Source organism: Drepanopeziza brunnea (genome assembly GCF_022702325.1).
Source record: "Drepanopeziza brunnea f. sp. 'multigermtubi' strain 214-2 chromosome Unknown ctg3, whole genome shotgun sequence".
In the NCBI taxonomy this organism is placed as follows: domain Eukaryota; kingdom Fungi; phylum Ascomycota; class Leotiomycetes; order Helotiales; family Drepanopezizaceae; genus Drepanopeziza; species Drepanopeziza brunnea.
In genome coordinates, this window is record NW_027094066.1 from 2,154,567 (window position 1) to 2,176,278 (window position 21,712).

The 21,712-nt window shown below is 48.9% G+C and overlaps 5 protein-coding genes across 5 annotated transcripts; 3 read left to right on the plus strand and 2 right to left on the minus strand.

The window, feature by feature from the left end:
* Nucleotides 1-366: 366 nt before the first annotated feature.
* Nucleotides 367-1,975, minus strand: L3040_002736 (uncharacterized protein; the record flags this gene model as incomplete). Its single annotated transcript, XM_007296314.1, has 2 exons — nt 367-401; nt 469-1,975. The coding sequence occupies 2 exons, from the start codon at nt 1,973-1,975 to the stop codon at nt 367-369; spliced, it is 1,542 nt and encodes a 513-aa protein (XP_007296376.1).
* A 4,942-nt stretch (nt 1,976-6,917) lies between these two features.
* Nucleotides 6,918-8,922, minus strand: L3040_002737 (uncharacterized protein; the record flags this gene model as incomplete). The annotated part of the gene is made up of 4 exons (XM_007296313.1): nt 6,918-6,954; nt 7,033-7,290; nt 7,347-8,150; nt 8,198-8,922. The coding sequence occupies 4 exons, from the start codon at nt 8,920-8,922 to the stop codon at nt 6,918-6,920; spliced, it is 1,824 nt and encodes a 607-aa protein (XP_007296375.1).
* Nucleotides 8,923-12,398: 3,476 nt separating this feature from the next.
* On the plus strand, nt 12,399-14,347 carry L3040_002738 (uncharacterized protein; the record flags this gene model as incomplete). Its single annotated transcript, XM_066155664.1, has 5 exons — nt 12,399-12,971; nt 13,089-13,121; nt 13,175-13,246; nt 13,363-13,514; nt 13,570-14,347. The coding sequence occupies 5 exons, from the start codon at nt 12,399-12,401 to the stop codon at nt 14,345-14,347; spliced, it is 1,608 nt and encodes a 535-aa protein (XP_066012642.1).
* A 949-nt stretch (nt 14,348-15,296) lies between these two features.
* On the plus strand, nt 15,297-16,589 carry L3040_002739 (uncharacterized protein; the record flags this gene model as incomplete). Its single annotated transcript, XM_007296311.2, has 1 exon — nt 15,297-16,589. One exon carries the CDS (start codon nt 15,297-15,299, stop codon nt 16,587-16,589), a length of 1,293 nt encoding a protein of 430 aa, XP_007296373.2.
* Nucleotides 16,590-18,156: 1,567 nt separating this feature from the next.
* Nucleotides 18,157-18,954, plus strand: L3040_002740 (uncharacterized protein; the record flags this gene model as incomplete). Its single annotated transcript, XM_007296310.2, has 1 exon — nt 18,157-18,954. The coding sequence occupies one exon, from the start codon at nt 18,157-18,159 to the stop codon at nt 18,952-18,954; it is 798 nt and encodes a 265-aa protein (XP_007296372.2).
* Nucleotides 18,955-21,712: the final 2,758 nt, after the last annotated feature.

A 21,712-nucleotide genomic window follows, 5' to 3' on the forward strand; every position in this document is an offset into this window, starting at 1 on the left:
CGATATCGGAAGTCCCATTCACGTCTGCCGAAGTTTCCACTTCGACGTTCCAAAAATTACAACTTCGTCTCGATGCTTACTTAGATCTTCTGGGATCCCACGCCTACTTCTTAGCTCAGCTACATTAGTATAAATTTAATTCTGCTAGAGCAGCGTTGTCTACGGCTTTGCAGTTATCAGGATTGTATTCTCTCTAGGCATGAACTGTATGCGGAAAGGGATTGATTTGAATAAACGATTGGGGTATCAAAGACAAAGACAAAGACTGAGCCGAGTTCTGGGATATTCGCTCCGAGCCTCTCTGTTTACATCCACTTCCAGAAGTCAAAATTTAAGCGAAGGCTCCAAGTGAAGCCCCGGACCAACCTACAGCCCATCAGAGGCAGGCGGACCTCTGTACACTGAAATTCGGATTAGCAAACTTGAAACATCCCTGTAAGCATCTCGCAAGGCAAGGGTTAAACGTACCTTTCCTAGCATGCAGCGCATACCAAACCCCCGCGATAGCGCCGAAGCCTACGCAGACCACACTCGCATAGTTCATGCTCACTTTCGTGACCGGCAACACCGTCGGCATGCTGAACAACACGGTCTCGAACGCAATCCAGACCAGCGCAACGACGTTAGCCGCCGTTCCAAGAACATGTCCGCAATTCCACCTCGCCTGCGCGACCGCCGTCCTGCGATCCCAGACCAGAGACAGCGCGATGGGGATGGCGTAGGAGAGGGCCAGCGCAATGACGCCCACGGAGACGAACGCCGTGAAGGCGGACGTGCTGCCGAGGTTGACGAGCCCGAGAAGCATCTGCACGAGCGTGACGAGGACGAGGGCGTACACGGGTACGCCCAGCCGCGTGTTGACCCTGGCGAAGAGCTTGGAACCGGGAATGGCGTCGTCCCGCGCAAATGCCCATGTGCAGCGCGACGCGGCGACGGTGATGCTGATGCTGCAGAACATCGTGATGCCCAGAACCAGGAACGTGAGACCGAGGCCACCGCCGGGGGAGCCCATCACGACGTGGAAGATGTAGGGGAGGGCCTGGCCGGCAGGTGCGCTGACGATAGCTGCTAGGGGCGGCAGGGTGACGCAGATGGGGATGATGAAGAAGAGACCTGCGATGCCGCCAACAGGGACGCACAAGGACATGGCGCGGGGGACTTTGATCGCTGGGTCGGAGACTTCTTCCGCCATGGAGGAGATCATTCCTATGGCGGAGAATGTGTAAGCTGCGGGGAGGAGGCCGATGAAAAAGGTGAAGCCACCCCAGCCAGAGAGGGAGGTGTCGTAGTGACCAAGGGCATAGGATGCGGAGTGTCGGCCGACGTCTGCTTTGACCGAGAGGGCGATGAGGATGATGATGATGGATAGTCCGGTCCAGGCTGCGCAGATGGTGTCAACCATGGGTAGAAAGCGGTTGCCGAATGTGCAGATTATCAGCGTGATAATACATATAGCATAGAAGATGAGAAGGAGTTGCCACGCCGTAGCGATGAAATCAGGGTGGTACATTGACACCGTCGCCACGATCAAGGACGCGAACCCGAAATTGACGGAGAGTGTGATGGTCCAATTTCCTATCAGCCATATCCAACCCGTGATAAACGATAGAATGGTCTTGTGCGATTTGGCGATTTGGAAAGACCAGTAATAGGGCCCGGCCGAGGTTGGATACCGAGATGCGAGTTCGCTGAGTGATAGTGCCACGCATTCATCAAGAACGAGGACCGTAAGCCAACCGACGAAGATGGAGAGTTGTCCCCCTCCATAAATGGCGGAGATCAATGGCCCACCTTCGCCATAGGGGATTGCGGCGATAGCGAGAGACTGGAACAACAGCGTAAACAGCGAACGGTTCCGGTTGAGCTCAGAAGTGTAGCCCAGAGCCGCGAGACTGTCGTCGACGCCATTGGGAGCTGATGGGAGCGAGGCTTTCTCGTCTGCGAGTTTCGTCTCATCGTGGCCTATGGTCGCCATAATTGCTTTTCTCTCCTGATGGTTTTACTCGTAACCATAGGCCAAATCTCGAATATATAGCGCAGCGAATAAGTATTCTCCTCTTCCAAGATCCGTAGAAGAAGCCTTGCCCGGGAATACTTCTCAAGTTCTCACCGCGACCAGCGTCCCAACGGAAGAATGTAATGGTGGACGAGGAGTATCCGGTCTCAAGTAATGCAAAAAAACAAAATGGGGCTGGAACAACGGGGTAAGAAGGGAAGGACGAAGAAGATAAGAGGGCTTAACTTTCCCTTATCAGGAGTCTGTATCCCAGATCCCGTCATCCTCGCGAGTCACTGTCGACGACCCGAGGTATGCTTATTGTGTAGCAGAGCACCACCTATGTAGGATGCTTTCTTCGCCGCTTGCGATGCGTATTGGCTCTTTACTCCGATGACAGTACGTATTTATCGTGTGACCAACACCCTTAGCAGGGTCCAGGTCCAGGTCCAGGTCCAGCTGCAAAATAACCGATGTCAACAAGTCAGTAAGCTCCATCTCCTCAACACACCAAGTGAAATAGCTATCAGTAATAACTAAAAACATTGTTACACAATATCTTTTGGATTCTGTTCTATTAGAGAATACATGCACGTATACTCGCTTAGATATCAACACGGGAGAAATGGTCTGCCTTTGGTCTTGCAATTGTTGTCGCGGGGGATCATAAGTGGGAGCGGCTGCAGGTGCCATGCATGGGAAAGCGTGCCCGGGATCCTGGATAGGAAAAGTTATTTGGACCATCACTTGCGTGAGGATTAGCGAGGCCGATCGAGGGGAGTCTTTGAAGAGGTTCTGCGTAAGAGTATGTATGGTGACATCAAATTTTGATGTAAGACCTTAGATCTGGTTAACTTTGCAACTGGTGAGCTCGCCCGGTAATGGAAGTCTGGGAGATGCCGTGTGAGGTTGTACATTACCATAAGCAGTGCTCATGTACGTGCGGACTGATGGTTTTGCCGGGTCAACATCCACAATTCTTGAACGGCTGATAATCCTCCTCGCAATCCTCATGCCTCGCTATGTGTATGTGCTTGTGGCTCCAAGTCCGTATCGTATCTCATCCCACCTAGGGCTTTTGCAAAATTGCGATTTCTTTGGACGAGTCATCTGCTGCTATTCTAATGTTGATCCGTCCTCCAAAGTGATCTTGCTGTCGGTCGCGCGCGCCTTGATCTCTGCATCGTATTTCGCTACTCCGTGGTAGTTGCGCGTGGGAAGTCCCAAGTATGTCGACAGAGATCGGGCCGAAGGAGGAGAGCCACATCGATATCAGCGCAATCGAGTATTGGTGTCCAACCTTTGAACGGCTCATCCTAGATCTGCTCCCTCGTTGCGGCTGGTTCCACGCCGAGATTCTCGACGCTCTCCGGAGAAGAAATCATGGGGTGCGGCCGGAGTGGCGATTTTGGAAAAGAGTATGCAGCTCTGCGTAAAACAGTGTGCCTATGTCCCAAGTGGGTAGGAATTCTCGCTGGACTGATCTAAAGTTGAAAGATGGATGCTAGGCTGTCTGAATCTCCGTTCATTGATTGTTTCGTGGTTTTCAATCGACGCCGGTCAAGTAGCAGTAGCAGGATATATGGAGCGATTGGACCTTGGAGAACTCACAATGGCCATTCTTCTGGTCATTATAACTGCAAATTTCCGTTGAGCCATGTTGCATGTTGTCTTTGGGATTCATATCTCCTCATAAATGCAGGAAGTCAAGGTTCACTTCATTCAAGCACATGTGTTTTTTCTCCCAAAGGATTCATATCTGGAAGTGAAGTCAGATGACCCATCGAATCCGTCTCAATGAATCCTCTTGATTAATTTCTAGTAATCTTGATGGCATGGATCGTCTCGAGATGTCAAATTCAGTTAGGGGATGAAGCCCAGCTGGCAATGCTGGTCCTTTCGAACCATCCTAGATGTGCCGACAAGCTTGACGGCCGCTTTAGCAAGAGTCGCCCAAGTTTCCACTTTACCTCTGAGCTCTATAACCTCACAATGACTTAAATCACATCACCAGCCTGACTTCATTTATAAATCTTGTCAATAATTTGCAAGAACTGCCTGCTCCGTTCTCTTAGCCTGACAATGTTCTTTGTTCGTGATATTGCCATCGCTTGACCTTGGCCATAGTCGTGGCTTCCCTCTCATGAGCTCGTCATCACCAATTCAACGCGCCGGTGCAAGATATATCACAACCATAACCATAACCATAACCATAAACACGACCTCACATCTTTCTATTCCTCTTCCCGCTGACTCTCGACTAGATTCAGCCGCACTCCTCGAACCACAGCAGGGGCCCGGGTCCTCCAGAATTCAAGCAACAACCTTCCTCCCTCTTCCCAACAGGTTCCATCTTCCACCCATCTGTCTACTTTCGCCGCATCCTCTTCTGAGACATTTGTTGTTTCTCGCTCTTCCCTTCCGCGTTCTGGCTCTCCTTTAACTACTGTTTCTTGCGATGGTTCAAGATCCTTCACGAATGTCTCTCCTTCTGCCTATCCCTCTGCGTCGTTGGCTTGATGCCTTGGGGAAACCTGTTTGTCTATCCCGACCTGACCCTCTGAGTTAGTCGCTTGCTCGTTTACCGAGCATACAAGCCCTGAACTTCTCGTTGGAACAAGAATTTAGAACTTGGCAGGTGCAAACTCCCATTCGTTGGCAAGCAATCGACCTCTAATATTTACGCAGTGCTAGCGCCTTTCACTTCTCTCACTGAAGTTCCGATCTCTGAGCACGCCACTCAAATTTCCCACGCCTCTCTTCAATTTCCGAGCCTCTCTCTGCCTTCATGGGAGATTCGGCGCTAACGAAACCCCCTCATATGGCTTCTCGTTTCTCTCTGTATTCTCTGCCTTCAAAACGAATTCGGAACCACCTCTTCTTTTCATTGTCACGGCTTTTGCTTTCTCTCTGCGGACCTTGTTTATCTCGACCCTGCCTTCAGCTCGAACGACCTCGCAAAATTTCCAACTTTCCCTATTAGGCCCTCTCAATTCCTCGGCCAATTACTCCGCCCCCAAATCGGTGCTCAGAATCTCTCATTCCGATGTCCAACCTCCTCCTAGCTTCTTGGCTTGTTCTGTCGGCCTGCATTTTCGCCCCTCCCCCCTACTTATCGGCCCCTCTATTCTTCATATCAGCTTGAGAACGATCTTAAAACATCACCTGTTTTCGACTACAAGCATCCTATTGCCCCTCGGCCTCTCTATCTTTGGCCACCACCTTGTCAAACGCTTCTCATACCTTCCTCCGCCAATTTTGAGCGCCTTCACTGACTTCACCCTCTGTCAATTTACTTCCATCAGTCATCCTGGCCTTCTTCTCTTTTCTTTCAGCCTTGCCTCCCTTCGAATCGGTTCGTTTGTTGCCCAGAGATTTTTGCAAATCCGATACCACATCTGTACCCCCAGCAACACCTATGAATTTGCGGAAGCGGCCCGAAGATTCTACATTTTCTCCACCTCAGACGAGTCGACTTCATTCGTTTACTGCAACTCCGTTGGCACAGGACTAAAAATACATTGGGACAGGAACAACAAACTTTGTCAAAGTTGCCAGAATATTCCCCGATTCACACCACCTCTCTCATTCGAGCTTCGTTACCTCGAATTCGATCTAATTCAGTACCCCCATGTCAGAACGCTCATTCGACACCTGTTACAACCTTCGTTTAGGATCCTAGTTCAGAACTCTGTTGAGCGCTACATCTAACTACTATTTTGGTTTTTCATGCCAGTCAAATTTTCCGGCAGTCATTCTTCTTTCACTGCACCCTGCATCTTTGTTTGGCTACTCGTCTATCCGCCATCCGACTGTCAGAATTCCTGACCTTGTCTCTCGGCAACTTCCCAGAGCCTATTTTCCTTGGCTTCACTCGGTTGTAACCCTAGATTCACCATATGGAATCCCGACGTCCTGGATACGATGAATATCCCTATTCATTCTTATGTTTATATTTGCTCATATACATCAGACGAGTAGGTACCTTGGACCCTTGATGAATTGTTTTCCTTCTAATTCGGACGAGTTTTAGAAATCCATTTTTATTTAATATGATGCCCTGGACACTCTGCACAGCACTCCTACGACAGCCGATTTCCCCACATTTCCTCGCTACCTGAAATACTTGAACATTCGGCACAGTTACATGATTACCCCGGATCTCCTTTATAGCCTTTTTTTTTGGGTCCTTCGTCTCCCGAATGCCCTGGATCTGCACAGCACCTTCAAGTTGGCTTCTTGTTTCTTTGGACCCTCTTTGCAATGTGTTTTATCTTCCCCCCCCCCCCCAACCTTCTTTTCTGTGATGCTTATCTATACAAAGGACAGGCAGGACCTCTTCGTTTATCTTTCGCTTCTCGTTCGAACCTTGAAATGAGGTTGTTAGTGAGAAGTGTTAATCAAGTTCCCGCTTCGCATTTATATATATTTATATGTATATATATATGTAAATATAAGAGAAAGAGATGCCTGTATCGAGCTGTAGGTTTCTCATTCCTGACCTAGCTAGCTTACTGGGCTCATCACGCTTACCGAGCACGTATATATATATATATACACAAACAAATAACCCTTAAAACTCCTCGAACTTCTCGAACTTTTCGCCTAGAATGAACGAATAAAATGATAGATGTATAATTCATCTGTTGGATGACAGTAAGGAGAGAGATGGGAATCCAGAGCTTTGCATACCTAGGACGGAGGACGGATATGTGCGAAGAGAGAGAGAGGGCATTGGCAGCCAGCAAGCAAGCAGGTTGAGGTGATATACAATTCTCTATTTGGAGTAACGACCATAATTACTAATACATGGGAACGCGAATGTTCCCAATTTTTCTTGATGCGCTCGCTGGAAAAGAAATATGCTGCCCCCCACACCTCCCTTCTAATGCAAATAAACAGCCCCGTTCTAGGATCTAGCTCATCTAGGCCTCTTGAGAGGATGTGCCTCGGTATTTCTATGCCTCGGGGTCAGCAATGCCGCTCTATTCTCATCTCATTTGCTAGGGAGGAAGGAAAGAAGGAAGGTAACTCACAAGACGTAGTCGTCTAAACTGACGACGTCGTTGTCACTAAACAGCAGATAGAAATACTTGAGCGTTTCCGCCGTCCAGAAACTCTCCATCTCGTCAACTTGAGCCGGAGCGCCCTTGAGCACATTATCGAGCGCTGAGTGCGCGATATCTGTCACGGTGTAGGCGTTGATGGACTTGAACATGTTCCACCCGCTCTCGCGCCAATACGGGTTCGCTGTGATACGGTGCATGATGAAGACTGATTCGATGGCCTCGGGTCTGTGATTTGCGTTAGGACGTAGAGATTGAGCTGGGAGGAAGGAAATATGAATTACCTCAAAAGGTATCGAGCATCGCTCACCTTGGCGAATCCCGGAGACAAATCCCCGGTATTGATCTTACCCTGGGTAGTACTCGCCGCATGACCACGCCCACGTTGGATGGCTTCATACCACTTATTCGAATTCCATGTGCAGCTCGACTTATTCTCGCAAGGGACCGCAGTCAAGGTTTCTGGCATGATACCGGACAGGGTGTTTCGATATGCCCAGACACAACCATCCGCCAGCTTCCCGCCATCAACGACGTCCTCCGGTCGGTTGAATATTTTTCCTGCGATAGCTAGCATGCCACCAGTGAAGCATGACAGATGTTGTAGGTCGGGTGACAGTCTCGGTTGGCCGCCCGGTGCCTTAAAGACTGTGCCCGATATGAGGATATCTTCGTCGCTGATGGTCATGGGTCGGAAGAATAGGTATTCCTTGGCCACTCGGACGAATTTCTCGTACATGGTTTGATACGACTTCAATTGACCTCCCAGAAGCATGTATTGCTTTGGCAGGTACTCGTACGCCGAGTCTGCCAAAGCTCCGAGGGTATATTGTTGCTCCCCTGTCGCTGCCGCTCCCAGGGAAATGCTCTCGTTATAAATGTCCGATTTTACGATCGCCGGCCACATCCCCGGGAGCAGCGTCTGGTCCTGCCATTTCTCGAGCTCGTCCATAACCTTTTGGATCCCATCGTAATACTTGTCATTTCCCGTGATTTGCGATAACCGAGTGAATTCGAGGGACAGAGTGCCCAGTACAGCAAGTACCACGGAATTACTCGGTAAGTGATTGTTCGCTGCAGGGTTGGTGCTGTGGATGTCAACAGAGATACGAGAAATCGAACAGGTGTTACTAACGCAGACCACTGATAGTGCGGGGTGGGCATCCTGTTCGGTGTATCAAACGCCGTGAAGAGCACCTCTGCCAATTCCACTGCCTTCTCTATCAAAATACCATATTTGCCTCCACTAAGATCCCACGCCGCCAGCAGACCCCCGAGATGCCGAATCGTCGTCTCGAACAGGTTGATAACGCAGCCTTTTTTGTTCGTAAAATCCACTTTCTCCAACTCAGCCAGAGCCAGCTCAAACTCCTCCTTCAAACCCATGATCCACAGGGTGTCCAGACTATCCACCATCGTCGCCGCCCACCCACAGAAAGGCTCCTTGAATCCTCCAGCCAGCGGGCGCAGCTCATCATGCGCCCATGCGTGCGCCTTATAGCCCTCCCACGTATGCAAGAACGCATTGCGAATCTCTTCCCGCCTGGCTTCGCGGATCTTCTTCTCCCTGATGGTCTCTGGCACAGCCTTATGCTGTATCTTCGGCATCTTCTTTGCGCTCTTCCGTGGTAGAGGGATCACCGTCTCGGCCGGGTGCTTCTCCGGCCGAATAGGTTTTGGCACATAGTTGAACTCGAGACTCGGCTGGGAGGAGACACTGTGATTGAGGACCAGGAGGAGCCCGCACACGACCAGAACGGCGATAGTCAGGGTCCGAACCGCCCTCTTCGTGGCCACATTCTTCTTCGAGTTCCAGTAAGGCAGGAGGGGTTTCTCCCGAGATGGGACATCAGACGGCATCCTGCGATTGTGCAGATGCAATACTTAACGAGCAGAGGCATCGTGGAAATGGAGAAAGGGCTACGGACTCGGGAGTTTAAAAAGAAAGATGTGAACACATCCGTTGAACTCAATTGACATGCCAAGACAGCTCTGTTCAGTTCGCTCTGAAGTTCTGAAACGTCGCTGGTCCGGGATGTGCAGACCAGGAGCTCCGCAGGGACGAGCGAAGTCTTAACTGGATGTGTGTCAAAAATAGAATTTACATTACTACGTAAATAAATAACGTATGTGTATCCTTACGAAAAGTCAACTGAAAGGTTCTACATATACTAGTAGGAGAAGGCTTTTATTTCCGATGCGGCTCTTGAGATTGTTGGCTTGTCGGATTCCAGAATGAAAATTCCAGAGAGGTTAAAGTTTTTATCGGGCGTTGACATTGGAAGCTATGGTTTAGGAGAAGTCCGCTGTGGTCACGGGATCAGATGATTCAGATCTCACCAAACGCCCCAACTGTCCGTGCGAAACGTCTCAAGAGAAATATGAAGAGATGGGCCTTTTTTGTTTGATACGTCGACCGAGTGCAAGGTATCGGAAGAACAAGAGTCATGCAAGGAGACGAGGAGAGGTTAACGGAGGTACAGCAGTTAAGTTCTCCGGCCCACTCTGGAAACTAGCTTAATCGCGCAGTAGCTTTACGGTCCTTCGCTTCGTGTCGCTGAACGCGATAATACAATATATTGTTGTTGTTGTTGTTGTATTTGTTAACGTCGGGCGAGATTCCAAAAGGCAATGCTTAGACCCTAAGACATCCTATAGGATACGGCGACGTGCTGAGTAAAAGAATTATATCACTTTACAAACCCTTTAGCAATTCATAATAATGTGCGCCCATTTTTTTCTCGTCAATGGTCGAATACGTGTGGCCTTACGAGGGGCCTCGATCCGTATAAGTATAAACATCGTTCTCTTTTATTGTAAAGCTCAAAAGGCTCGCGTTCGTAGCTTTTATATAAAGCCGGTGCATTTGCAGAACGCTTTTTCGAAAGCGCAATATCGTGGTTTCGAATAATCGAATTAAGCCTTTCCTATCCCATCTCTTATACCCGTTCCCTTTTTATCGCAAATCCTCTTAGTCTTTTCAATCGGTATGCCCGTTAAGTATAGATCGTAGTCTGCGTAGTATTCGAGAAGAAAGAGGAAGGGGGTCCGGAACCGCCGATAAAGGAAGATCTCTTCAAAGAGACGTCGCATATCAATAATTCAATTTCGCTCCTAGACTCTTTGCCGCAAGAGAGAGCTGAAGGTTCGTAAGAGGCGCCTCGTACAGGTAAAGAATCGTAGCCTCTTACATAAATAATACAATATATATTCGACAGAAAAGGATGTTTTTTTATGTTTCTTCAATTTCCTATCAGCCTGATTACACTGTAGTCTATTGATAATAACATATTGTACGAAGTAAAGTATACGAAATAAAGATTCGAACGCGTATCGGGTTCTGCGATACAAAGCGGAGGACCGTGAAAGTAATGCTCGATTATGCCAGTTTCCAAAGTGGGTCGGAAAACTTCACCGCTGTACCTCCGGAAAATCAAGGCGAGTCGAGTCATGAAAACCTCCGCCTGAACAAGAACATCGACATCATCCTCAACTCAACTCAACTCAACTCAACTCAACTCAACTCAACTCAATTCAACTCAACCGCCAACTAGCCAATTGCATACCTCTGATTTTCCTGTGAAATGATCAAACGCGTATTTGTCAGAGTAGGTCACGGAGGATAGGTCTGGTAAGACGATTCTGAGACACACATCGAGCAGCCGGGGCTCTATAGTCCAGTTTCCTATCTGTGCTGGCGTGGAAGAAGGCTGACTAACTGTATAGGTAGGTCTGAGTACCTCGATATGACTTTATCTGCATGGAGACGGTCAATCTCCGTAGATACTCTTCTACCAAGGATATCCAGCAGACGGCTCGCCTGAAGGTAGGTACCCATCGTCCTGGCATTGCAAGGCATAGCATGACATGGCATACCCTCAAATATGCGGAAATGCAAAGGCCGTTCGACTGTGGCGTGCAACCATTCAGGAGCCTCGGGAAGCTTACCAACGATGATGTGAGGTTCCTGCATCTGCAGGATCCCAATCTATCAGCTCATCGCCGGACTGAGATGGTACCTCTTCGTCCGCAGCGGCGCAACGCAGTGGAGGTAGATTTTCCGACCGTGGGAAAATTTCCCATCATTGCTGCTACCCGGCAGGAAATCCCATTGGTCTGATCGTTTCTGCTACAGTCTCTCTTGGCTTGATGTTGACTGCAGCAGCGTTCATTTGATGCACAACCCCCGGAGGTACCTCACCCTTCTGCTGCATAGGCGGCTGGTGATATGAGAGGCAGGAACATTGTCTTGGAGTACAAGTGTACCTGAGGGTGTGATGGTCTAGGGTCTGCCCAAGCCGTCTCCAGCTTTCGGCGAGAAGAGTGAGCCGAATGTTTTGATAGCCTAATGCTATGAAAATTCCAAGTCCTTTCTAGGCCTAAGCTCGGAACTCTTGCCCGTAGCTATGGAATAGTCGCAGTCATCTTGATGACACGGCAGGTCTCCCTCCGGCGACTGTAATGTAGGTATTGCTGCGCCATTCACTACCCCTGTATGGAATATCGTCAAATTTAGCTGCAGTACAAGAATGTCTCAGTAGACTCACTTTTATATGGAAAAACCCAAAGTCCCTCCAATCAATCTGCATCCGTGCATTCCACTATCCAAAAATTAACCCGTTTCCCGTGAAGTAAATCGCGTGTTTAATTTACTAGATGCTGTCAAATCTGGGACACTGCTTGCTGTCGTGCCACCAAAATTTGCCTGGGTTCCTTCAGAAGCACATTCTCTATTGCAGAATCGTCCAGAGTTTCTCTCCTTGGCCTGGCTCAAGATTACGTAAAATGGAAACTGGGCCGGAGAAAATCTCCATATTCCTCATCAGTCATCTCCCGGGCGAGCAATCTACCCTGGATTTATTCCGCGATAATTCTCGGTAAACAGGTCCGGAAGGCCCTCTTTACTACATCGTGAAAGAAGCAAGAAGTTATCCCCGCGACAAGACAATAAGCCTTGCGAGCTCATTCGAGCTTGGCTTTGAGACAATGCAAGAAAGTCCTCCACTCAATACTCAGTGGACTGGAGAGCAAGGCGCGTGGGGTACAAGAATTCACTCTTCATGTTTCCTCCCTCCAATCTCTTTGCTTCTGACCGGCTATCGTGAAAAGTCATCCCTCCTCTTCCTCGTCACTTTGCATTCCGATGGGCCCGTCGAGCCGCTCATCCAGGACGGCAAGAGCTTGGTATCTGGAGTCCCGCGTGCAATGAGCTCTCTCCCTCACGTCCGCCTTTTCTCCCCTTGGCTCTAAGATCCAGGATTGGTTATATAAGTCTCATTCTCCTCCCACCAAATCTTTCTATAACTCACTTCCAAGATATCCGTCAGTCAGAAACCATGTCTTCCAGATTCGCCCTCGCCTCGCTCTTTCTCACCGTTGCATCTGGTCAGGGTATCGGCACGTTCACTGCTGAGGTCCACCCCCCTCTCACTTGGCAAACTTGTACAGCTCCTGGCTCTTGCACCACCATCAACGGCAAGGTCGTCCTCGATTCAAACTGGCGCTGGCTGCACAGCTCTACAGGAACTAATTGCTACACCGGCAACACTTGGAACGCTGCTCTCTGCCCCAATGGCACTGCTTGTGCTCAGAACTGTTACCTTGACGGTGCTGACTACAGTGGGAGTTACGGAGCAACGACGACTGGCAATGCTTTGAGACTCAATTTCGTTACCAACGGTGCAAGCCGGAACGTGGGCTCCCGTATGTTCCTCATGGCTGATGATAGCACCTATCAAACTTTCAACCTGCTCAACAAGGAGTTCACATTCGACGTTGATGTTTCTCATCTTCCTTGTGGCTTGAATGGTGCTCTCTATCTAGTCAGCATGGCTAAGGATGGTGGTGCTTCTCTTTACCCCAACAATAAGGCCGGAGCCAAATACGGTGTTGGGTATTGCGATGCTCAGGTCAGTCTTCGGCTCATAGCCAATTTCCTTGTTTCGAGTGTCTTTGGGGAAATCTATGCCTAAGACTGCTCCTAAACATGCAACATTGATCGTCTGCTAACCCTCTTACCTTGGCAGTGTCCCCGTGACTTGAAGTTCATTAACGGAGAAGTGAGTCCCGAATACCTTTCTCTTTAGAGGATCCCGCTGACATAGATTCTCAGGCAAATGTTGAAGGATGGGTGCCGGCGTCCAACAACGCAAACACCGGTGTTGGAAAATATGGTTCTTGCTGTGTAAGACATTGGGAGGCTGAGATCTTTCCCTCTTCATCCAGTCTGATCGCTAGACGTTGTCAAATCCCACACTGATAAACCTACCTACAAATGGCAGATACTGACTTGTTATGCAGGCCGAAATGGATATCTGGGAAGCCAACTCCATCTCCACGGCCTTCACTCCTCACTCGGCCAGTCCTGTCGGGCAGACCAGATGTCTCGGTGATGCATGCGGAGGGACCTACTCTGCCGATAGATATGCTGGGGTGACCGATCCAGACGGATGGTAAGCATATACCTTCCCTTGGATTGCGAAAATCGAGATCTAAATTCTCGGACAGTGATTTCAACTCTTACCGCCAAGGCAACAAGGAGTTTTACGGCCCAGGCAAGACCGTCAACACAAACTCAGTCTTCACGGTCGTCACCCAATTCATCACCAATACTGGTACAGATGCCGGTACTCTAAGCGAGATTCGACGCTTCTACGTTCAAAACGGCGTCGTGATACCTAACTCGCAGTCGACGATTGCCGGTGTCCCAGGTAACAGTCTCACGGCCGCCTTTTGCGATGCTCAGAAGACCGTCTTTGGTGACCCAAACATCTACAAACAACGCGGAGGCTTCGCATCGATGTCAGCCGCCATGTCTGCTGGCATGGTTCTCTCGCTCTCTCTCTGGGATGACTATGCCGCCAACATGCTGTGGCTTGACTCCACCTACCCCGTCACCGGCAACCCAGCTACCCCGGGAGTCGGCCGCGGTACCTGCCCAACAACATCTGGAGTCCCCGCCGATGTCGAAGCCGCTTCCCCTAACTCCTACGTCATCTACAGCAACATCAAAGTTGGAGCTCTCAACTCAACCTTCTCTGGCACCCCTCTCCCCGGCAGTGGGACTAGCTCTAGCTCGACCTCCAAGGCTGCTACATCGGTCTCTACGCGCAGGACGTCGACGACGACAAGCAGGGCGACTTCTACCACGAGCACTGCGCCTTCCACTTCCGGGGCTGCCCACTACGCCCAGTGTGGTGGTCAAGCTCCCTTCGCTGGCCCATACACCTGCGTGGCTCCGTATGTCTGCACGTTCTCGACCATCTACTATTCGCAGTGCCTGTAGATATGGTCCCTGACCAATTGAAACAAGAAGCTAGGAATATGTCCGACGCGGGGATTCGGTCTATATGGCTGTAGAGACAGACGACACATGGAGTGCTGAGATGAAGGATTGCTACTGAATGGACGAGTCCTCTTCTTTGTGGGATCTACTGTCGTTTCCTCCCCCTTCTTCTTCTTCTTCCTCTTCTTTCCTTCCTGGATGTAGTCATAGTGGAAGTTCAAATCATCATTCTTTTGACGCGATTTATCGTCGTATCTTGGACGCTATTCTTTTCTTCCATCAGGCTTTCCCTTGCTCTGAGACGCAGACAGAATTTATTTTAAGGTTACCAAGGCAGTCTGATGCTGCAATAATTCCGAGGGAGTCTTTTTCTCTTTGTTTATTGCGGTCGCAGAGCCAGTAGTGTTGTAAGCTTTTATTAAGATGTTCCTCCTTCAGCCTTACTGACTCTTAGTCCGCCTCCGGGGTCTTCATGATTCGCATTACCCGGATTTACACAGCGGTGATATTTATGAACTATGTAATCTGCAAATTCTTCACTTTAAACGGAAGTTATTTCGATCTTTTTACCCCAGCAGCTTCCTCGAAGCTCTAATAGTAGTATGTTACGATTGCCATCATGCCTGCTACTGCTGGGCCTAATTATAGCCGGAAACGCCTCCGCTCAGGGTCCTTCTCCAGCTAAGCGAGATCGACATCTCGAACATCCCAGCCTGCATTGAAGTCCATATAACTTATGACTTCCGCATCAATAATTTGTTTCTCCATGACGTCTATTCTCAGTAGGCGCTGAAGGGAACCCTATCTTACGCGGCATTGTCCCTGCCACATTGACCTAATTTCCCCCCGAGGCTTCTGACCAGGACATTTTCTAGGTTCCTCCTTCATAAAATCTTCTTCTTTCCCGACTTAAATCTGGGCGTTAAGAAGACGGACGGCGGGATCAAACATGTGGAGAAAGAAATTCAGTAAAGCTTATCCGTTCCATCATGAGCACCCGAATCACTTCCCTCCCTTTCCGCGGCACGCTGATGACGGCTTCGCAAACGGTTTGCACGAGGCCGCCGTCGACGGAGAATCCCCCATTGCTTTCATGGGCTCAGAGTTTCACCCCGAAGCTCACAGACAAAAATTCTCGTCATCGACTTTTGATATCGTCTTGACAACGCCTACGCCAACCGAGCGGCCGCAGAGAAAGACGCTTCTTGCCTCCTTCCCGCTGCCGGACGTACCGCCTCCTGTCTCTGACTATTTCCAGCAAAGGAGCAGGAGATCGGACCCAGATACACCGCCGATACCGGTCAGAAGGAGACCCAGTCTCATCTTACAGCCGATATCGATACCACCGCCTCAAGCACCGCTCCCCCCGTTGCCTCCAAGTGCTCGTCGCCTGCCGACCCCCAAATACGCACCAATGCGACTACGAGATCAGGACCAGGACTGCAGCTTCCCTCCAACGCCCTCATCTCAAGCGCCTGAAAAGATGACAAGTCTCCTCAGTGAGGTTCTGTCCATCATGAACACCATCATGGAGCAGCAGCACACGGTCCAGCAGGAAGACAGGATCGTGGCCGAGCTGACCGAGCTCGTCGTCATCATGCAGGAAGAGGCAGAGGCCCTCCTCAACCTCGCGGACCTGGTGGAGGAGTTTGTGGAGGAGGTGGACGTGGCCAGCGAGGTCGCCGACATCGAGAGCTGGGTGGAAGAGCTCCACCTCGACTGCGTCGGCGGCAGCATGATGATGTATGAGGATGAGAGCATGCCCGGCCTTCAATCAGCCAAGCCAAAGCCGCTGCACGGGAGGGACGGCTCGGTCGACTCTGCCGTGAGCCTGAGCATAGCCGGCGACGAGCTGGGTGCCGGCGATGGGCCGTACTCGGGCGAGCTGAGAGAGAGCCTGCATCGGGATGACGTGGTGCATCTGGCGCAGGTGAAGATGGCGGAGCGGGAACAGTGCAACCTGATGGACATTGGCCGGCGGGCCGTTCAGAAGAGCGAGGAAGAAGAAAGCAAGGCGAAGAAGAAGGACGTCGGCCATCGCAAGGCAGCCTCGCTGGGAGGAGCCGCAAATTCGAAAAAGCCAAAGCCGACGAAGAAAGATGAGACGTTCAGGGACTCGGGCTTGGGTGGTATGAGCCCGATTAGTAGTGTCTGTGCGAATTCGAAAATGAGCCCGAAATCGAAGTCGACGTCGAAGAGGGGAACGGGACCCCCACGTGTCAGGCCCCCGCGCTGGCTATGATAAGATATGCGTTAAAAGCGAGAAAGAAGGCTTTGATTATTGTTTAGCGCTTAGCTCTTAACTTTTCGATCTTCTTATCTACAGAATGAATAATTGATATCCAGACCTGATTCGAGTTCTCAACTCGCCATGCTGGGGAAACTAGAAATATATGCCTTTCGCTGCAGCCAATTACAACCGTGAGCGGAAGCGACAATTACCTATGGCGGCTCAGAGTGCGCGGGGGTAGCGTTTTTTGAGTTTTCGGAATGCAGGTACGGTACCCATCTCGGTTCATCTGTTCGGGCGGACGGACGTCTGGAGAGCTCCGGATAAGGGAGAGAGCGATTTGATGATGATGAGTTAGTTGCTTGACGAAGCCCAGGTTTGCCTCGGGCTCTTTGCGCCCTTTCGCAGTAATATGCTCCGTGCTGGAGGGATCGACGGCTGTGTTGCTTTGCTCGATGTCATGCTGGGCCAAGTTTGCTATGCGATTATGAGCTGTGGCTGTCGTTGAAACTAAACGTGAAAGTCCTGTTAGCGATTTCCACTCCTTGCCAATGATGTATTAGATCAGACGGTATTCAATTCTCATTCGCATATAGCTGATGAAAGGACTTTACCTTCGAAATAATGGAAATTTGCTTTCTATATCTAGCTGTATTAGACGGCTATTTTCATGCAGCGAAGTGAGGATTCAACAGTTGAGAATTAAGCGAAACGTTTCTCTCCGCAATAGAGATGTTGAATGCACACGTGACTATTAGCATAGTATCACGTATAGCAGCACAAATACCGAAAGAGCCTCATACAAAGTGTAATAGTAGCAGGCATTTATGTAATTCGAGATCAAAGGTCAGAGGGTCTTTGTTATCAGTCAGCCAGCGGCTTATTTACCTTGTTATTACGCGAGATTGTTTAGCGAAGGGGGAAACAACTGTAACCCAATAGTGAACTTCCGTGAAGAGTACTTTGAAGTCCCCAGCGGGCAAGCTGGAATGTTTGCTAGATATCCAGATGGCACAATGTCCTTCGCTATTATACTCCCTTGTGACTTACTTGTAAAGGGCTGACCCTTCCACAAGACTTCTTGCAAGCACGCTTCTGGATCTGGGATAGCAAGCTTAGTATTAAAGGCGCAAACCATGAGTCCCGAATATGTATATATTACGTATGACCGTCCTCAGATTATTCCCTTGATACCTAAATCACAGTTATGATTTGGGTGATGGGCACTAATAGCTAGGAAACATGGTTGTGACTTACAAAGGTGATTCGCAGCCACCGAACCCTTAGAAGTCCTCGATTCACAGTCCTTTTGATTCACAGCCTGTTTACAGCTTAATAATTCTGTGATTCAATAGTACCTCGAGAGAGCTATATAAACACACTGCTGTTCTAATTTTTTCTTCCTTTCATCATCACCAGCACAATTCGCAGAGCCTTCTCTTGAATACACACTTCGACACGGTACTTCCAATTCCAAGTTCACTTTTAATCTACTACCATACTTGTTCGCAATACCTCCACAGATTTTCTGGCAGTTGCAGATCAAACTGTTATCGTACGTATCTCAACAAATACAGATATGTCATCAGCGGCCAGTGGTTCAAAGGAGAAAAGGCCTTCGACGACAGAATACGGCCGGAGGAAGGCGTTTCAAGAAGCAAGAAAGGCGGAGCTAGCAAGGAAGTCTCCCAGCTTGTCCCCTCCAGGAAGTTCCCCGGAACCGGGAAGTCTTGAATTTAGCGAAAGTCACAAATTCCATAGCCATGATCGCGGAGATCTCCGAGCCCTCCTCCATGAAATCGACAAGGACAAATACATCGACAGACGCAGGCTGTTTACCACTCCTCAGGATCCAGCTGGGCACTGGAGATTATGTTGCTACGGCGATCTGCTTAATGCTCTGAACGACAAACGTACTGAGCGGCTGGGCAAAGGACACGCCCACATCGATCTCACAGGACTGGTTGCCGAAATCAACTCCCGCCTTAGGGAATACCACCGTTCGGGAAAGCCTATCCCTGAAAACGTCGAGCTTCACGATCCCGTCGGACCTGCGGTCTATTCCCATTACTACCCATACAAATTCAAGAATCTCATTACAAACCCAGTCGGGTATCAGGATTGCGAGCGAGACTTGCTCGCCTACCTCTTGGGAAATTTGAAAGACATTGGTGCCCCAGGAGGCGGAATGAAATACACTCACATTGGGGACTATTTGGACCGAGTGGCGGAAGAGCAGCAATGGCCAGAGAACCTCCGATTGAAGAGAAATTATGATTCTGGTTTCGTCGCCCGGTACAGGTGTCGTGTTTTGAATGTTGCAAGCGATGCACAAGCTGCGGGATCCACGGGAGATGGTGGAGCTGGGGGGGGCTGAGGCAGCCGAGGCAGCCGAGGCAGCTGCGGAATGACTTCTTCTCAAAACCATTCTCGGAAATATTTTGGCCAGGCCAGAGGTTTTCGTCAGGGTACATAGCGAGGACCGCATCATCCCGCAGGCTCTGGAATGGAGTCTATTGTTTACACCACATCTCTGCTTACGCTCACCTATGGCGGGCTTGCACGGTTTTTTTTTGGAACACCGCATTGGAATTTGGTTGTTTGTACTTGAGAACCATGAGTGAGATCGCATCCTGCGGGCGGCACTGCTATTTTCCCCCACGATAGGATGCCTCTTCTTGCGTATGCCAATAATGTCCGATTAATACAACTAGTACCTACTTCAACCGGTCTTTTGTGGAATATGCATGCCTCTGGTTCCCCCCAAGCTACAGCTTATGTGACTATGTTGGTGACCATCATTAATTTACTCCGTATAATTCGATCATTTAGATGATCCTCTACAAGCTTTATTTATGGAGTAGTCCCCGGGATCTCCTTCTAGTAGTATTATTGCGCACCATTTGCACCATCGTCTGAAGCCACACACGCACTTACGAGCTATTCAATTATTATGCAGCAGTATGTCCATTTGTTATTAACTATCCCAGGGAGGGACCGTGGGCCTTATGGCAAAAAGAGAGCAAAAATCGAGCAGAAGGTCTGGTCGAGCTCAGAAGCTGCTTCCACCGTTCTGCCCCCTTTGCAAGGGAGTGAGCAAACTGTCTGCGGGTTGTATCATCGGACAAGCTCTACGCATTTTACGATCCTTTTCCGGAAGTCTTAACGTCTCTCTACGGAGATCCGTCAAAGTCTTGATTCCTTTCGTAAGTAGCTCACGGAAGCTTCGGAACAATTCCAAATCTATCGACGCGTCAGCAGCCAAGTTGGCACTTTGACGAGCCAGGAATAGCCTGACACACTGAGAGGTAAGACTTTTGATGGCACCGCTGAATTGAATATTTGTCAGTCCAAGCAAGTGTCCCATCTTAAATAGTATGCATAATCGGGTTGAAAATCATTAAAAATCATCAAAAATCACGGTTTATACCGACAATAACTGTTCAACGCAACAAGCTCTAATAATAAAAGTTATATCTACGTATCGGCGTCACGATGTTCTATTAGATTATCAAATATCAAATATATATATATATATATCAATTGTTATAATATCTATTACGCAAATGATTGGTTTTTTGAAATGAAAACTCGTAGCAAGCTTGCAGCTTATCGATTATTAAGCTTGAAAGGCTCCGGAACATCAAAATATCAGCTAGAATTGATGCGATTGCAACTCGAATAAGTCAATATCGCAACGACTAATAATATTGAAAGATAGATGCACGAAGCGGCGCAATCGAGTTGTATTCAATTATCGACTTTTTTATATAAAGCTGTTATTGAATGCAGCTAATGTTGTAAAATAAAACTTCGGCCTTTCAAACTTTGGTATGGCGGGCCGTGTGACCAGTATCGATACCCACAACTAGTACGGATGCGAACTTTACGTGTAAGCAAGCTACTTTTCTTATTTTTTAATCTGATATGCTTTCAGATAGCCGATTCAGATTAGTTCTGCCTATTGCGTCCCCACCGATGGATACTTTTCTTACCGACGTGTTACTGACGATGTATTAAAACCCGAGAATGCTTTCGCCAATGACGCCATGTCTTCGTTCCGCTGCGGAACGTAGAATGCGAGGATTCTTCGCGATACCGAGATACCCGAGATGGGATATCCAAGGATACAGAGAGATACTACGTAAATGGCGGAGGAAGGAAGAGAGATTCAAAAATAAGGGTGGATACGGCCGATACTGTAGGGTCCCATGCCTTAACCTCTTAATTTGATTGCTACTACACTTTGTGCTGCTAGCGCAGACTTCTTTCGTACGCGCAAAGCGAAACACAGTACGTAGTACTCTCCCCCTCATGAATACATGCCGGACCCAGTTTAGGCCCATAAATCATAGAGCGGTGGTTTCTTAATGGCTCAAAGCTCTGTCAACTCCACCGTATAGACTAACTACTGGCTCAAAGATACTTTTCAAGGCTGAATCCTTATAAATTGATTGGTTTAAGCCCTGGTAAGATCCCTTGCGAAATTATACTTTTGACATGTATTCATGGCGGGGGAGAGTAGAAAATGAAGCTATTCGCAAAGTCGATTTGTTGCACAATTTCAAGGAGCGGATTAAGCGTAGTTTAATCAATCGTTGTAATCGTCCGTGCTACGAATTTTGCAAGGGTTCTTACCCGAGCTTGAAGCTAATAATGGTTCAGCCTTAAAAATTATCTTCAAGCAAGTGTTTCGTCTGTATAGTAGAGTTGAAAGGGCTTTGAGCCATTCAGAAAACCACCGCTCTGCGATTTAGTACCATGAGGCCAAACCGGGCCCGGAAAAAACGGTCACGGCCACGAAGTCTTTCCGCCAAGGCGAAAATCGTCTAAAAATAGGTCGCATGACGGACGGACTTCATGGCCACGCGAGTAGGTAGATTACGAACAATTCGCATTGTTCGGAAGATCGGCAGTGGATTTAAGAAGTTTAAGGGATGCAAAGACATGCTCCACCATGTTCGAGGCATACGTAGGAAAGAGTCAGCCATATCATACCCGAGCCTACTTATGACAATGCTCTACTTGTACTATCCCCGCATGAATACACATCGAAAGTATAATTTTGCAAGGGATCTTACTTATCATGGCTTAAACTAATCAACTTACGTATGAGATTCCAGCCTTGAAAAGTA